Here is an 18,975-nt window from a genome sequence, read left to right as displayed (position 1 = left end):
ACATGGCTTTCACCACATCACCTCCCAAATCAAGAATCTACCATAATTTCCTGTCTGCTGCTTTGGGGAAATTCTTTTGACTTTATCTTTTCATAATTATCCCATTTTATTTCCTACTGCTACCCAATATACAAGGCAAATAGGTGGTAAAGTGAATAGAACACTGGATTTGGAATCGCAAGATTCACGTTCATGGATTCAAACCCAGCCTCAAACATACACTACTTGTTTGATTCTGGGCAAGTCATTTAACCTATTTGCCTCAGTTTCTTTACCTCTAAAATGAACTGGAGAAGGAAATGATAAACCACTCCATGCCAATGCCAAGAAAACCCTGAACAGGGTCACAAATGGGGTTGACTACCCCTGAAACAACTGAACAACACCATGCCTTAGGATCAGATATTTTCATTTCTTTTTACTTTATTTTTCATTCTCTTTTCTATGTTGTCTTTCTCCATTTTTAATAAGCTTCTTGAGGGGAGGGACTATCAATATTTTTGCTTGTATTTATATTCCCTGTACTTAGCAGAATACCTGGTTGCATAGTAAATACATATTTCTTTTATTCATTGCTTTCTTTCCTGCTTTCTTAGGAAAAGGGTCCTCTATGAATCTTCATGGTATACTCTTTCTTTTTGCTAACTACTAGTTGGATATTTCCACCTAGAAATTCTTTCATCATTATGAACTTAACATCCCCAAAATGGAACTCACTATCTTCTCCCTTAAATCTACTCTTCTTCAAAATGTCCTTATTTCTGTGGAAGTCAATGCTCTCCTCCCAAACACCCCCCATTCCTGCTTCAGTTTTAGAACCATTCTCAACTTTTCCTCCTCCCCTGTTTTCCATATGCAACTACTTGCCAAGTCTTGAGTCAACAACTATGGTGTAAAGGAATTAACAAGCATTTTTTGAATATCTAGTAGAAATAGGTTCTGAGAATACAAAGACAAAATAAAGTAATCCTTAAACTGCTGACATGGCTATTTCACTAGACAAGTCCTATTGTAATAGAATTCAAACTGTTTTTCCTGTCTATCTTCTATAATCAATCATCCAGCTGCCAAAATCATCTTGAAACAGATTTCACCATATCACTTTTCTGTTAAAAAATCTTTAAATGATCCCCATTGCCTTAACTAAAACATAAACTCCTCTCTTTGGTATTTAACACCCTTCACAGTCTGGCTCCAGTTTACTTTTCTAAGTCTTGTTTCATATTATTCGCTTTTACATAATTTGTGTTCCAGACAAATTAGACTATTATCTTTTCTTCAAACTCCATGTTTCATTACATACCTTCTTGGATTCATACAAGCTGTCCTCCCTAACAATTGTAGTCTCTCAGAAATTTTCTCTTCTTTCATGAATAAGCTTATGTGATAGTTTCTCCAAAGATTCTTGTGTTTCTCTCTTCATCTTTCTTTCTCACTCTCTATCCCTCTCCCTCTCCATTTCTCTCACTGTCTCTGTTCCTCTCCCTCTCCATCTCTCTGTCTCTATCCCTCCCTCTCTCTCTTCTTCCCTCCCTCCTTCCTTCCCTTCTTTCCTCCCTTCCTTTCTCCTTCTGTCTGTCTCTGTCTGTCTGTCTGTCTCTGTTTTATAGTATAATTTAAAGTCTGGAAGTGATAATTCCTTTTCATTCATGCTTTCTCTATCCCTCCTCTACTCTTCCATCCTTCTACCCCCATTCTTTCCCTTCAGATTTCCTTTGGTTTTCCAAATTAGTTATGATGTTATTTTCCCTTGTTCTTCAAAGTACTCCTTTGGTAATTTGACTGGTGTACTGCTAAATCTATAAATTAATTTTTGTAGTATTGTTGCTTTTGTTATATTTGCATGACTCTAGCCAAGCACACTGAATAGCCTTCCAATTATTTAGCATTTTTGATATAATACCTAGAGGGAAAGAACAAACATTTATTAATAGTCTACTACTTGCTAGCTTGTGTTAAGCACTTTACAAATAACATATCATTTGATTTTCACAAAACCTTATGAAGTAGATTCTATTATTATTCCTACTTTAGAATTGAGAAAAATAAACTAGTTACACATTAAGCAGCTCACTCAGGTTCACCCAGCTAGTGTTTAAGGTTATATTTGAACTCAATTGTTTCTGACTCCAGTCCTGGCATCAGATTCATTTTACCACTTAGCAGTCTCACCTAGTTGATTATCATTTGGATAGAGGATTAGACTTGGATTCAGAAAGACCTGAGTCCCAAACCAGCCTCTGATAAAAGTTTTGTGACCCTGGACAAAATACTGAACTACTTTGTGTCTCATTTTCCTCATCTGTAAAACAGGGATAATAATGGCATCAATCTCTCAGGATTACTGTGAGAATCAAATGAGATAATATTTGTAAAGTGCTTTGTAAACCTTAAAAGCACTGTACAAATGCTAACTTTCATTATTATTATAATCTATATATGTCTTAAATGTGACTTGGTATTGTAATTCTTATATCAGATGGTTATTTTAAATAGAACAATACACTTGTAAAACTTAGAGCACCACAGAAACATGAGCTACTATTATTCTGGACTCATAGGGATAAATGTCTAGATTTAGGATTTCACCAGAAAAGGGAATTTCCTGGGGGGAAAACAATTCTATCATTGTAAATTGGCACTTTCTCTTTCACTTGCCTTAAAGAGTGGCCTTGGAGATTAAATGACTGATCCAAATTCATATATTTAAGTTATATTATAGGTCCAGGTCTTTGCCAACCAAGTTTGGATCTTTCTTTTTATATCACAATACTTCTAATTTTATCTCCATTGTGCTCCACAGCACTTTTCACAAAACTAGGCATGGAAAGGGTACTCAGTAAATATTTTATTAATTAATAGATTGATAAAATAAGGGTGGAGTCTGACTTTTGCCTCTTTCCCCCCCTTCCTTGCTTACTCTCTGCTGTGTTCTGATTGGGTCCAATTTAGTAACAGCTATACCTGGCTTAGTTCCTTGTCAGACATATAGCAGCCAAATATCATTGTCACTCACATTCTGTTTCTACTGCCAGTATTTTAGGACCAAAATCTTCTGGGAGGTGGATTGTTGCCCTTTGTTCTCGAAATGGATCAAAATGACTTCATTGTGTTGGAGTCGAATTAGTATGTACATCTGTGGCTGATTAGACCTGCAGGAGCTCTGAATGCTCTGCCTTAGGTCGGACACAAAGTCCTTATGAATATTTGGGGTGGCTTTTCTAATTTTGTGTAAATGCCTCTGAAGAATATGAGAAAAGGCTTAGGAAGATGCAACATAATTATCCTCTCTCCCCTGTTTCCTCCCACCCCCTTCTTTCATATTTATCTATAGCAAGATCTAGAAGGAAGTATGGTAATCAAGGGAACATAGCAGAGAAAGCACATGGATCTGGGGAGGATCTTCCAGCAAGAAAATGCAGAACAGCACTACAGCATGGTGGGGACTTAGGAAGCAATGACTGAATGTGGTCAACAGGCTCTGCTATAGGTAATTATGAGCTGATGATATGGTCTTTAAACTCTACTCATTGTGAAAACTTTGATTCAGTTGGTTCTCCATTAATTAGTTACTTATATGGTAGGTGAAAGAACCCTGGACTGGGAGTCAGGGCGCCCCGGATCTCCTTCCAGCTCAGTCATAAACTAGGCCAGGGACAAGCTTTCTTACCTTTGATTATCTTATTTACAGGGGTCCTCAAACTACAGCCCACGGGCCAGATGTGGTAGCTGAGGACGATTATCCCCTTCACCCAGGGCTATGAAGTTTCTTTATTTAAAGGCCCACAAAACAAAATTTTTGTTTTTACTATAGTCCGGCCCTCCAACAGTCTGAGGGACAGTGAACTGGCCCCCTATTTAAAAAGTTTGAGAACCCCTGAAAACCTGACATAGACGTGCTAGAACACCTCTAAGAAATGGCATTTTGTAAAAGCTTCTCTACTTCCTTCTATCATTTCTTTCTTTAATGAGGTCATAAAAAGAGCATAAGAATCAGCATGGGATAATAGAGAATCCTATTCACTCACTAATTTCTTCATAAAATTAACCACAATTTACCCAACCTCTATCTTGTTTGCGCACAATTACCTGTCTTTCCCATTGAAAAATGAGTTCCTTTGAGAGCAGAGACAATGGTGAGTTTTATGTCGTTTTGTCTTGTTTCTGTTTTTGTCTCTAGAACTAAGCAGTTCTTGCAGAATATTTAACAAATACTGTCTTTATTAAAATAGGTATTTTATAAATTTAATTTATAGGCATTTAATAAATGCTTCTCGACTTGAGAAGGGGTCACATGCAAAACTTTAAAGCTTCTCACCCTCATTGTTCTCATCTGAAATGGGAGTAATATTCTTTGCACAGAGGCAGCCTGATGCTCAGGTATGCTCAGTAAATAACTGAGACAGATTTGAAGGTTTCAAAGGTTTTAAGCATAGCCTCTGACACCAATTAGCGGAAAGACCCTAGGTAAGTTATTTAACTCTTCAATTCTCCAGACTACTCTTTATGATTATAATTTACAAAGCAGGAATTGGTTTACATTGGAGTTTTTTCATCAGGAATTTTCTATACCAATGAAATCCTAGGGGCAGGTACACTTTCTAGCTGCCCAATCCCACAGAAGCCTCTAGAACTCCTGGGTGGGAACAAAGCAGAAAACATGGATTTATTCTATTTATTTATTTTGCAAAGCAATTGGGGTTAAGTGACTTGTTCATAAACTCAGGTCTTCCTGACTCCAGGGCTGATGCTCTCTCTACCGCACCAGCCAGTTTCCCTTGTGAACTTAATTAATTCAAGGCTCATGGCTAGACTTTGACACATTTGGGCTGGCTACTTTTAGGCCTGCCCTGATTTCTTTGAGCAGCAGACAGTTGTCATTCCAATTTCTTGGCCACATCATTTGATAAGGTTCCACCTAGGCTTCATTCTATGATCCCATGATTTATGCATATTGAATACAACACTCTCTTTGTGAGAAATGGGCTGTAACTCTGCCTCCGAAAGTGGGAGAAAAAGGGAGACAGCAATGTTAAAGGAAGGAGGAAGGATGGGGGTGGTGTATGAGTGTAGATGAAATTAAGCTCTCTCATTAGCACTGAAATTTTTCCAGTCCTGCTTCTTGGGATAGCCTTGCTACAAATATCTTGGCACACCCCATGATAAGACTTACCGGATGGCTCAGCACTTACATGAATGTGAGAAAGGAGACAGAATGCCAGAAACAGCTGCTTGTAGGTGGGAATTCTCAAGCAGGCGAGAGAGATCAATTACTCATTCACTCAAGCTGGGTTTAATCCAGCTAGGGTGTTTATAATTTCTGCTAAAACCTAGTACTGTAAGTGTTCAGAATCCCCTAGTCTTTCCTTAAAAAGGAAGAATAGATGGCATTTTATATATATAGAACTTGAGCTTTACAAAGCTCTTTCCATGTTATCTCGACTGAGATAGATGCTATTCTTGTCCCCTTTTTAGAGATGAGAAAAGTAAGGTTGAATGATTTGCTCTGAAGCATCCTCTTGACCTCAAGGGCAGCACTTACCCATTATGCTATGAATATGGTCCAAATCTTAGATGATGTGACCTGCTCTGATAAGAATGGAGAGAGCCTCAAACCTGCCTCTGGATTCTTGCTCAGAATGATACGAGGTCAGTCCTACCTTCTTTAGAAGGAAACTCATCCGTCCTAGGAGTATTACAAATGGCTAGCTCCCGGGTTAACAAGGACAAGGTCTGCTCTGTGGAATGATTCCCATGTTCCATACGGAGGAAAAAAAACAAAAACCCTTCATTGCCTCTAGCTCCATCTGAGGAATGTGTGCTACTAGAAGGGTGGAAAGGGATGGAGCTGGCTGGAGGGCAGATGGCACAGAGTAAGGTAAAATACCTGGAAAAATAACTGAAAAACATTTGGACAAATAATGTCATTCATCTATGAAAGAACACACTTCAACCTTTATTTAATCAGATTTTATTGAATTAGAATCTGTGCTCAAGATGAATTCTCAATATGTGCGTAGTGAAGAGATATTAATATCTGGCCATTTCGCAACTGAATGGGCTAACAAGGCTTCCGAGGGTTCTCTTCTGGAAGGCTATTACACAGCTAGACTGGTTTTTTTTCAGGGTGAATTACTTTCTGCATAAAAATAACTCACATGATGTAATACTCTCCCAAAGGTTAGTGCTCCCACCCAGAGAATTATCTGACTCCTAACCCACCCTGAGGGGCTCCAGCTGCTCTTTCACCACATGTATTTTAGAAATCTGATTTAATTCCAAAACAAAACAAACAGAAAGAATGGACTGAGTAGAATTGTCTTGAATCTTTTTCCTCTAGTAAAATTTTTATACTTTTCCTCTAGCAAAGTTCTTTTGAAGGAAAGGGGAAAGAGAAAAACAATAAACAACAACAAAACAGCTCCACTAAGGGAGGAGAGTAGATATCTTAGTTTCAAGTAGCTGAATATATAAGAACAAAGGTTACTGGGATATTCTCATTACTCTTTGAAAAGATGCCCTCTGCCTTCCCCTAACTCCCTTCTTTTTTCCATTCTTCCTTAAAGAATACTGGTCCCCCTAGGAATCTACCCACCTTCATCTTAGATAGTAGTACTGAAAGGGTCCCTAAGGATGATCTATTTCTGCTCCCTTTATTTTAGACAAGGAAACTGGAGGTCAGAATTTGAAAATATTTGACCAAGATCATACAACTATTTAAGAGCAGAGTCAAGACTTGATCTCGGGTCTCCAGATCTTGGATCCAGTGGCTTTTGTTCAATTATACTACATTCTACAACGGAACTTCTGGTGACCCTCTCCAGTTTTCCCAGAAGTATATTTAGAGTGGGAAGGCAATTCTGAAAAGATCTAATCCAGTGGGTCAAAAGAGGAGCCATCCCTGTGGGCTGCACGGTGACTTAGAACATCACATATTAACATTATCTGTGTTTTAATGTATTTTTGTGATTTCCCATGGACATTTCAATCTATTATGGGGCAAAGTTGCTAGCCACAATGCATGTTTTTGACATTTCTGATTTAGTTTAATCTGTTCATTTTATTCAAGGAAACTAAGGCTCACAGAGGTTAAGCCACTTGCCTGATGTCACACACATGTGGCAGAGGCAGGATGTGAAACCTCAGGCGACTGAGGTCTAGTATTGAGTCTTGCTGAATACTACTTTCCTTGTTTATGAAATGAACCCCATGAAAAGGGCACCTCCTCCTTTGTTTTACCCTTAAAAAATAAAAAAAATTGTATGATACAGAAGGAAACCTCCAGTTTTGAGGACTTTCTCTGTCCTTCCTGTGTGGGAGCATATGAGAGTATTCTATATGTGCCTTTTATAGCTTGGTCCAGGATGAACCACTGGGACTTTCTGAAGGAGATATTCAAAAACTCTAATGATTTCACTGTATTTTTTTTGTGGACTTTGCAGCAGCATCGAGTAGAATGCCCTTAAAGAACTCTAGCCTTTCTATTTCACCATCCTCCAATCATTTGAATGATGTTCTGGGACCAAAGGTTCCAAATAATTAATGTACTGTATTAATGTGTGAACACCTGACAATATGCAATGCAAGAATAAACGCATTATAGATACATGTAATATCTATCTATAGAATATGAACAGAGATATAAAATAAATTAGGCTCATCTGGGGTTTGTCTCCTGTCACAGTACAAGCACATCATGTGAAGGAATGATATGATATCAAAAAGCAAACGGAGGATGGAGAGTTACCAGAAAGATGGGAACTCAGGATGGAGAGATTTTTTTTGACAACAAATAAGTGGTCACACTGCAAAAGGGCTATCATCTGGGTGCAGCTCAGAAAGCTACTGGAAGCAAGAAGTGAAAGATGAAAGAGTATCGAATAATAACCATTTTGCCCAACCTATTTTCTGCTAGTGGCTCTGGTGAGTTTCCATAATATGGACCCCCAAGAAGTCCCAAATTTTGAAGAGCAGTAAGATTCTCTAATTCCACTTGTCAGATGGGCATATTAACTGTCCACCCCTCTTCTTTAGGAGGCAGCTCCAGCAAGAGGCAGAATATGAGTAGAGCAGGGCTTTCCTTGCAACGTGTCTTCCATGTTTTAAGATCAGGAAGAAAAGATAATAATTCCATATCTGGTCCTCTTCACCAAACTGAGTTCCAGATACCTGAACTGCAGAGCTTCCATGGGTATATACCACATGTATATGTATTTGTAACAATATTTGTTTGCTATAATCCCCTTGCCTTTGATGATCAACAGAAAAATTCTAATGTATAGCTTTGGTTTTTCTCTCCATCTTTCATCCCTTTTTCTTCCCTTGAGATCTCTCTAAACAAATGATGGATTAAATGAGTCCAAATAGAACTAACTAAATAGTTAGTTCTATTGATCTAACTGATCAATAGAACAAGTTCTTTAGTAATTACCTTGAAGAAGAGATACCTTTGAGGTTAATACATTGGCCTCTTCCTTCATCCTGGAAAACAGAGGCCTAAAGGATATCATCTACTCCCTCTTTTCTCACATATTTCCTATTTTGCTTGGGAAAATTTCATATTAGGAAGCCAAATAAAAAATACACAGAAAAAAAAGTTAATTGCCTATTATGAATAAAGCCTTTCTTGCCTACTCAGATTCTTGGCTGGGAATAATAGAAATCAGCCAAGAATTGGAATGCTACCTTTGGGTGACCACATCTTTAAATTAGGGTGACCATTTCTATAGAAGTATGAATCTAAGAGTTATTATGGAGGCAGAAGGGACTTGGGGACAAAGAGGAAAGAAAAAGGGGCAGGATTACCTATTTTTGAGTTACAGGGTTAGAAGTCCTTGAATTACTTTATCTGGGTTCTTTGAATGAATTCCCACCAATACTGGGAGCTCAATTATATGTCCAAACCAGTCAAATTCTAGCTGGCTTGGTAAAAGTGGCCACCCTTATCTAAAAGTGTAGTTCTTTAAATTTATTTGTGTATGTGTGTGTTTTTATTTTGTCACATTTCTTATCTTTCACTCCAGCTCGTGCTTGCTCAGAAAAATCACCTTCATTCTGCCATTTTCCGCTTGGAAGGGGGGAGGAGGTGGGAGGGTAGCTCATTGGGCAACTCATGCCCTTCCAACTTGACTTTGATGAGGTGGTTGGCCAGGGCAAACTCCTCATCATCCAGCATTCCATCCTTGTCAATGTCTGCCAGCTTCCAGATCTTGCCCAGCACGGTGTTGGGCAGCTTGGAACGTACCATCTCCTTTTTAGCATTGGCCCCTGTGATTTTGCCATCCACTGGGGACAGGGTATAGAAGATTTCGTCGTACATAGGCTTGTCCCTGGCCACCACCCATTCAGCATCATCAATGCCCTCACCAGCTCCTTCTCCATAGCCATGTCCAAAGGGGCCGTGTGAGGTACCCTCAAAAGCTCCTCCCTTCACCATCTGGACTGGCCGCTGGGTCTCTTCCTGGCGCACCAGCACCATAAGCTGGGCGATGTCATGAGCCAGCATGTCCTCCACCACCTCCAGCAACTTGTTCTTCAGGGGCTGGAATTTGGTAAAGTCTTGGGCCTGTAGTTGGTCCTGAGAAGGGCAAGACAAAAAAGAGAAATACAAAATGAATAGTGTTATTCCCTCTGATTAAGATAATCTTGGCCTCCTAAAGGCCACAGAGTGCTTATATATATGTTATATCATGAATCTGCATAATATCCCTTCCATTTTTTAAAATAATAGATTTTTATTTTCAATATATGCAAAGATAATTTTCAACATTCACCCTTGCAAAACCTTTGTTCCAATTTTTTCTCCCTCCCTTCCTCTCATCCCTTCTCCTAGACTGCAAGTAATTCAAGCTATGTTAAAAATGTGTAGCTCTTCAATACATATTTCCACAATTATCATGTTGTAAGAAAAAATAGATCAAAAAAGGAAAATAATGAGAAAAAACAAAAAGCAAGCAAACAACAATAACAAAGGTGAAAATACTATGTGGTGAAAGAGTTCCACAGAACTCTCTCTGGATGCAGATGGCTGTTTTCATCACAAGTCTATTGGAACTGGCCTGAATCACCTCATTGTTGAAAAGTCATATCCGTCAGAATTGATCACATAATTTTGTTGTTGCTGTGTACGATGTTCTCTTGGGTCTACTTGCTTCATTTGGCATTGGGCTCATGTAAATCTCTCCAAGCCCTCTCTGAAATCAGCCTGCTGATTGTTTCTTATAGAGCAATAGTATTCCGTTACATTCAAATATCACAACTTATTCAGCCCTTTTCCAACTGATGGGCATTCTCTAAGCTTCCGGTTCCTTAGCACTACAAAAAAGCATCCCCTCCATTTTGTCTCCATTACAGATAAGGAAACCGAGGCACAGGAAAACTGAATTAGAGCAATTTATATAGTCACAGAATATAGTAAATACTGGTGATGGTAAATTTTTGTGACCTTTGATAAGTCACATAATAGCTTTAGGTCTCAGTTTCCTTCTCTGTAAAATGGTAGAAGAATGGGTGGGCTGTATGATTTCTAAGGTCCCTTTCAGGATTTGTGATCCAGTAGGAAGAGATATTTCTTAAATCCTGGTGCTCTAATGTTCTGTGACATCAACTCTTGCCCCAAGATCACCATAAAAGTCAATAGGATCAAAAGAACTCAGGAGTTCAAAGATCCTTTTTTCCCCTCCTCCATAATGACCTAAAAAGGTATGTTCAGGTTTTACATTTACCTGTCACCTTAAGAAGTCCTGAGTAAAGAGAAGTCTACTTGACTTTGTCCTCCCTGACTTCAGCTGAGAGGCAGTGATAAAATGAAAGCTTATAACTCCTGTTCTGGCTGCCAGCCCGATACATATGTAATTATGCATGTCATCTTAGGCCACTAGGAAGATATCCACCACACACCCATAGTGTGAGGAAAATCCAGAAAAATTTTAAGAAGTGCTGCCACATTTTGAGAGCAGGTGTTACCTTGGTCATTCCTAGCTTAGCTCTCCTGGGGCCTGGCTAACAAAATGTGATAGAAGCAGTTGATGTGATTTCATTTACCAAAAGACAGAGGTTTAGCCCCAATGATAATTAAAATAGCTGAGCAGGATTAGAGGGTTTCCTTTATCCCACCTAGCTGGAGTAATTCAATTCAATTCATAAGCACTTCAACCTAACTTAGTCCAATGTTTGTCCCATTCAAATCAAACTTTCCATTTGTCTGACTTCCTCATGTTCTCTAATCAGTGAGTAAACAGAGGTTTTCAGCAATGAAAGTGATTCTTTCCATGTTGAGTCTTGTGGCAGCTGCTTTCACCAAAATCTCTTATTAAATCCTAACCAATACCTGGAAATGAGTTCATTCAACAGGTAGACATCTAGCCCTTCCATATACTATAAAAACTTTTCAAGAGAACCATATTCTTTTGCCATGTATATAACAGTCTGGTATAAAAGTGAATGTGAAGAGAAAAACTGTAGGAACTGCAAGTTCCAAGCTCAGTGATACACTGATGACCCAAAAGGCTTTTGTAATTCCACCCACTTCACAATGAGCTATGATTTCAACACTAAGATACTGAGAAACAAGTTGCCATCTGAAGAAACTCTGGGAATATTAAGTTTCACAAATATATTAAAGTCCATGGATACTCACACCTACTTAAGTGTTAGAATTCTCAGAAATCCCCAAAATGGCACAGACTATTGCCTTCAAGATAAAAAAAATTCTGTATAGTGCTGTATAGCCTTAATTTATAAAGTTGGTTTTCTAATTCTTTGTTCAGGCTCCTTCTGTGAAACCCTGCTAACTTTTGTTTTTTTACATCTAATCTTCCCTATATAATCTCAGTAATACTTTCGAGTTGTACTTTTTTTTTTTTTTTTTTGTCGTAGAGCCGGAATCCAGTTATGCTGGCTCTGCTGGATCCCTCACACTGGCTATTATTCATACAAGGCTTCCAAGGATATTCTCTACTTACCTGCATCTTCTTCAGGTTGGGGAAGTCCCCAGGTGAGATCTGATGCTCCCGCTCGATCCGTCCATAAATCTCTCCCAAATTGTTCACTAGCTCCTTCTTCTTGTTGTCTTTCCCAAACACAGATGGCATCTCCTTCTTTAGAGAGCTGATGATATAGGCGTGGACCTAAGAAGCAAGAGAGATTGAAGCCCATTGATTGAAGAGGATGAAGATCATTTCTTTCTCTCTCACTCTTACCATCACTTTCTAAACATTCTCTTCTAACAACCAATTGTTTTCTTTATCGCCTGTTCTCATATCTTTTCATAATTCCAACAGGACAAGGGATGGAGCCAGTGGGTCAATGCATTGTTTGCCTGACAAGGCAACAAGCTGGAGGTTATCACTACAACAATATTTAATGGCTCTTGTGGTGAGGGCTCCCCAAACCAGGACTCTCTGACCTATTCTCCTACATAATTTTCTCAACCCATTCCCTTCCCCACAATCCCCCAAGGGATAGGACGTGCCTTGGCCAGCCGGGCCCTCTTGATAAGGTCATTGAGCTTCCGAAGGGCTGCGTTCCTGGGTAGGCTCTGAATATCTCTGAAGAGATCCAGTTCTTCAGCCTCAAAGAGCTTGCGGTTGTCTGGGATGAGCAGCGGGTGGGACCAAAAGGAGCCGATGTAGACCCGGATGACTTCGGGGGTATTGACGATCTTTCCTAGGGACCACATGAGGGCCCCATACACTCTCATGAGCTGCTGTGTCTCAATCTGGTCAGCCTTGTTCAACACTACTCTCATTTTATCTTCATGGTTCTTCAGGGCCTTGATGACTTCAGAGAATTCATCAGAGATATCCAATTTGTGAGCATCGAAGAGCAGAATGATGCGATCCACACGTTCTGCGAACCATTCCAAGACTGCAGCAAAGTCATAACCTGTGGGATTGGGACGGGGTTAAGAGAGAAGAACGGAAAGGTTTGTCTGACATTGGGGAAAAGTCCCAAAATGGAACAATCCAAGCAAAAGTTTAGCCTGTTGGGCCTGGAGTCAGGATGGCTGAAAGCATAAAACTCCTTTCCAGTGGCCCTAGATTTGTATATTGATCTGAAAACCTTCCAAGAGAAGAACAAAGGAGGAGGAGATGGAAGAGACCAACTAGTCAAAACTTTTTATTTTACAGATGAGGAAGGGAAGTGACCTGGAGGGGATTTGAAGCCAGGTCCTCTGATCCTAGGCAATGTTTCTTCTCTTCTACCACCTTATCCCCAACTCTGTACTAGACTAACTACTAGAAAGAGAGAGAGAGAGAGAGAGAGAGAGAGAGAGAGAGAGAGAGAGGAGACTGAATCTTAGAAATTATCTGGGAAAATATTTGTTCATTCAACAAACATTCATTTATGATGATAGCTTAGGCCTGTGTTGTACTTTATAGTCACAAAGACCCTGAGGTATTAGGAGCATATGTATTTAGATGGACCCTGGCATTGAACTGAAGAGTGACCTCTTTCAGCCTTTATTCTGCATCTTAAAAGTGACCAGCCCAGAGTACTGAAAAATCTGGTGACTTCTCCAACATGGCTCCACTGGGCCTCAAATTCATGGCTTTTGTCTCTGAGTTCTAGGATTTTTTTTTAGTTGCATGAACCTATTCAGAGGCAACTAGATAACTTACTGGGCCTGGAGTCAAGAAAATCTGAGTTCAAATCCAGCCTCAGACACTCACTAGCTAGCTATGTGATTTGGGGCAAGTCATTTAACCCTGTTTGCCTCAGTTTCCTCATCTATAAAATGAGCTGGAGAAAGAAATGGCAACCCACTCTACTCTATTTGTCAAGAAAACCTCAATTGTGGTCACAAATAATAGGACACTGAACAACTGTCCTGAACTGAACTTGAACAAGGGAAAAAAGAGGTGCTATTGTTACTGGATATAGAATTTTAACATGGTGTCTGCAACATTTTTAAAAACTGCATTTTGATATAAGTAGTTTCCTCTGTGATCCTATATATTTTATGTATTTAACAACATTATTCAGGATCTAGATTACCAAAGGAGTTCATGATACCAAAAAGATTAAGAATTCTCTTACAGAAGATACATTAATTTCTTATGTCCACCAACCCCAGTGAAACAGGGACATTTCCTAATGTATACCTCAAAGAAACTTATGCAAAAAATTTGTTATTGGAGGCTTTTTGTTCTAATGTCAGATGCTACATGATAATCAATCCTTCCTGGACTCCTATCCAGTGCTCTGATCATAATGAGCTTGACTTAAAGAGACCCCAAGCAAGTGATCTAGTGCTCTGCCAGCACTGAAAATTCCTTTGATTTGAGAAAAATCAAAAATGGAAAAAAAGAAATTAAGGTCAATATCTTTGGGCAAGGTTTAGGCCTGAGGAGGAATCTTGATTCTTCTAGCTATTACTGCATAGCACTAGCCTGACATTATCACAAAGGTGGGAAATGTGTCTCTCTGTATCTTCCCTAAAAGACAATAAATATCTTTCGATTGGTGGAGCCAGGGGCAGAGGAGATGATATACCCCAAAGAATCAAAACATGTTCCCATCACTGGCTGAAACATCATATCAATAAAAGAGGCTGGCAGAAGCTGTTTCTGCCTGCAGACAGGCTGAAGGAGGCAAAGTGGGGGTTCAGATGGCTGCCTTGCAGCCTTGGAGGCTCACAGAGTCCTGTCTCTCATTAGGAAGCTTTCCTGGCTCATCCAGTCCAGATCATCCGTAATGGTTATTGTTCAGACAGTACCGACTCTGATAGCCCCACACAGACCTGCTTTGTCTCCAGCTGTCATTCCCTAGCCAGCAATATCGAGAGAGTCTTAGGAGCCCAGAAGCATTTTTCCCCCTGCTGGTTTGTTTCCAAGTATACAAAAACTCCCAGGGCCTTTCTGTAATATATTTCAAACAGGAGTCAAAATATTATCATCATTTAGGGAAGAGATGTTTCAGAGGCAAAATGAGAATGTTAGCTCTTCGGAAGTCCCCCAGAGATCATTAATGATTTCAAAGAAGCTGTGAGAACTCCAAGTGGCACAAGAAAGAAATATCCTATCTGAGGATTAAGGAACTCCAGAGGAGGAAGCTCTTTCTCTCATGCAAATTTGCACCCTTTCTTCAATTTCTAGCAAGACAGTTATCTGGGGTATGGAAGAGTTAAGTGACTTGCCTGGAGTCACAAAATTAAAAAGCAGAACTAGAAGCTGCACCTGGCAGGCCTCTTCTGAGTATTTCTTTATCCATTATGGCTGCTTGTCAAGAAGAATAAAATCAAAATAACATGAAAATAAGAGATGGGTTGGTCAATTGTTTTTCTTTCTTTTTTTTTAAGGCAATCTGGGGTTCAATGAATTGCTTGGGGTCACACAGTCAATTGCTTCCAGATTATTAAATTGTCAGTATGATTATTATTTAATCATCAATGGTACAAATAAGGGCTTGATGATGTATAGTTTTGTTGATTTCCAGATTTATGAGGGTAAAAAATATTAATACAGATTAAATATGAATTTTTTGAGGGAAGAATCAGTTACTATATGGCTGAATTAAATGTTTTCAGATTACATAATCTCTGGATAGTTTTTGATAGTATGGTATCCAGTTATGCATTTGTATGTATGCATATATATGAATTATATATGCATTTACTGAATGCCTTCCAGAACAGTAAAAATCACAGAATCTTAGAGCTGAAAGGGTTAAATTCAGTGAACTTTGGCAGGGTTTTAGTTCTTCTCATTTATTTTTTGAGTCATAGTAGAGTATTTGACATGGTGTAAGAAAGACCTAAATTGGAATCCTACCTGAGAAAGTGTTTTCACCTTTGAAACAAGGATAATAAATAATAACTGTTAGCAGCTACTTCTGGGGACTGCTGTTGGGACCAAATGAGACAGTATATGTATAAAATGCATTGTGAGTTTTTAAAACTTGCATAAATGTCAAGAATTATTATTATTTTGATTATTATTATTTTTCAGATGAGCACACTGAGGCCCAGAGACATAAAGGGATTTAACTATCATGTATTTACCGTTGAAAAGAAACTTAGAGATCATCAAAGTTAATACACTTATTTTACAGATGAGGAGACTAAGGTACAGAAAAATTGAGTGACTTGCCTCAATCAGTTGCCAATACAACTGATAACATTTATATATCACATTAATGTTTGCAAAAAACAAAACAACAACAACAAAAACCCAAAAGGCCATCCCAACAACAACAAAACCCACTTTAACATTTATAAAGGGTGACCCAAAAGTCTCAGTATAGTTTCTTTAAATTTTTTTAAAGTTTAAACTACAGAGACTTTTGAGATATCTTATATAGTGCTTTTATATTTGCAACACACATACTATATAATTTTATACATGTGTGTATATGTGCACACATATATACAAACATATATATGAACAATGCACACAACACACATATATGACTATATATGCACATGAAGCAATGCACACACATATATGAACAGATAAATACACACAAGAATGTGCACACACTGTAGAACACATACACGCATAAACATATAATGTGCAGTGCATGACATATACGGCAATGCATGTACATATGTGTATACACACATATGAACACACATAATACAATGCACACGAAAATACCACACATATGGACAGTGTTTGGCAATATACATGCACACCGTGCACACACACATGTGCAAGCATGGATACAGTACACAAGAATGCATGCACACATGCACAGTGTACAATACATACATGCAAAACTGTATACATTGTATGTGAACACATGCACGACACATGCACACAAGAATACACATTGTGCAGTGATGCACACATGTATATATGCATATCTGTGCATGTAAGTGTGTGCATATGGCACACACAAGAATACACATTACATTGCAGTGTACACAGTTACATGCGTACAAAGTAGATACATATGTACAAATATATACACACATATATGAATGTATACATCACAATATACACATTATACGCGTAGTGTATAACATACATGCAATGTATGTACACGTGTGTTCATACATGTATGAACACATTCATATAACACAATGTACATGAGAATATATACATGTGGACAATGTACAGTAATATACATCCATACAGTACACATACACATGTGTGCAGAACATGCACACAAACATGCACATAGTACAAAAGAATGCATGCATATATGTGCAGTATATAGCACATATGCATGCTAACATTGCGTATACCTAGTATGTGAACATATGCACGACACACACAAGAATACACATGTGTGCAGTGTGATGCATACATCTATATGTAAGTGTGTGCATACAGCACACAGAATACACATTACATTAAAGTGTACCACACATTTACATATATGCAATGTAGATACATATGTACAAATGTATACACACATATATGAATGTATCACAATACATATATTATATGTGCAGTGTACAACTCATATACCTGCATACAATGTATCCATGTATATGTATACACATGCATGTATGAAATATATATGTGTGCTATTATCTCCAATTTACAGATGAGGAAACAGGTGTGGACTTCTATGATTGGAATAGAACTCTCCTCATTCTGTCTCCAATCCCAACACTCTAGCTATACTATCTCAGGGCAGCTAGGTGGCGTAATGAATAGAGCACCAGCCCTGAAGTCAGGAGGATCTGAGTGCAAATTTGATCTCAGACACTTAACACTTCCTAGCTGTGTGACCCTGGGCAAGTCACTTACCCCCAATTACCCCAGCAAAAAGAAAAAAAAAGAAAAATAACTAGTTACTACAAGGGATGTAGGTACTATTATTGCCATTCAACAGCTGGGGAAAAAAAGATGGAGAAAGGTTAAGGGACTTATCCAGCTAATGTCAGAGGCAGGATTTAAACTCAAATCTGGCTCTCCAAGTACCTAAAGAGTTTCTTCATTTACTTGAGTGAAAATCAACATAAGAGAAGGTAAGTAGTTACTGTTACAAAACTGTAAGCCCTGTAACTACTACAAAGTGGATTTAAAATAGTTTGATCTTTGAGATCAAAGGAGGAGGTTGAGGGTGGGTGCTCTTGGACAAGCCCATTAGACTTGACTTTTGCAGCTGGGATGAGACAAGTCATTTCAGAGGACACTTAAACTAACCTTGGGCAAAAGCAGAATAGTCTGGGGCTTGGTGAGGGTTTGTCAGTTGTAATGTCAATTAGCTAATCCTTTCATCCCACCAGTTCTGATAATAGTGAGTCAGAATTTTAATGGCAACTTAATGTCTAGGCGGGAAACTAGCACTGCTTTTCTTAGAGACACTGCTTGAATCTGGGAAGGCATTTTCACTAGGACAGAATCCATTGGAAGGGTATGAGAAAATCTACATGGAACTCATGGCTTTGAGGACAGGGAATGTTTGAGAGGGTGTGTGTGTGTGTGTAAGACCAAGCAAACAATGCCAAAGGGTGAGCAGACTTTAAGTAAATGATGCTTGTTGAACTGAATTCCCTGACCCTATATTAGCTGTGTAATTTCAGTTAAATCATTTCTTCTCTTTGGGCCTCAGTTTTTTCATCTGAAAAACAGGTTGGACTTGAGGCCCAAAGCTAGGATCCTCTGGTATTCACTCTGCTTCCTCCCAACTTTTACATGGACTTCTCAACTAGGGACCCCAAGGAATCTGAGAGGAGAAAGTACTTTTTTCCATAATATAGCCAAATGACCCAACCAACTCCTGTTGCAGCAAAGCTGATCATTGCCAAACATATTTACTAGCTTCAAGTTGTCCCTACTCCAATGAGCCGGGGGCAGGAGACCTGCCCCGCTGATCTGTCACGGGACAGCCATATTCTATTTTTAAACTTCCCATTCAGCAGAGATAAGGGGCCAGGGCTACTCTAAGGTTCTGGAAGCTGTCCAATAGAAATGCTGTTCCTCAGAAGGTGCTGAGGCAACCTGAAGTACTCAGAGGGAGTGTCTGCATCCTGGAAGGGACCTTTTTATTATTCAGTCATTTTTCAATTGTGTCTGA

General features: G+C 38.9%; 1 protein-coding gene across 1 annotated transcript in view; it reads right to left on the bottom strand.

Annotated features, from left to right (window-relative positions):
* Positions 1-5,951: 5,951 nt before the first annotated feature.
* EHD3 (EH domain containing 3) overlaps positions 5,952-18,975 on the bottom strand; it is a 54,665-nt gene continuing 41,641 nt past the window's right edge. Inside the window, exons 4-6 of the mRNA XM_003757820.4 lie at positions 12,473-12,885; positions 11,964-12,128; positions 5,952-9,577 (exon numbers count right to left, since the gene is read on the bottom strand). Coding sequence (XP_003757868.1) covers positions 9,050-9,577; positions 11,964-12,128; positions 12,473-12,885 — 1,106 coding nt within the window. The 3' untranslated portion in view covers positions 5,952-9,049. The remainder of the gene's footprint in view (positions 9,578-11,963; positions 12,129-12,472; positions 12,886-18,975) is intronic.

The sequence above is a fragment of the Sarcophilus harrisii genome, chromosome 2 (assembly GCF_902635505.1).
Source record: "Sarcophilus harrisii chromosome 2, mSarHar1.11, whole genome shotgun sequence".
Classification (NCBI taxonomy): domain Eukaryota; kingdom Metazoa; phylum Chordata; class Mammalia; order Dasyuromorphia; family Dasyuridae; genus Sarcophilus; species Sarcophilus harrisii.
Note: the sequence above shows the minus strand (reverse complement) of the source record. Positions and strands in the feature narration are given on the sequence as shown.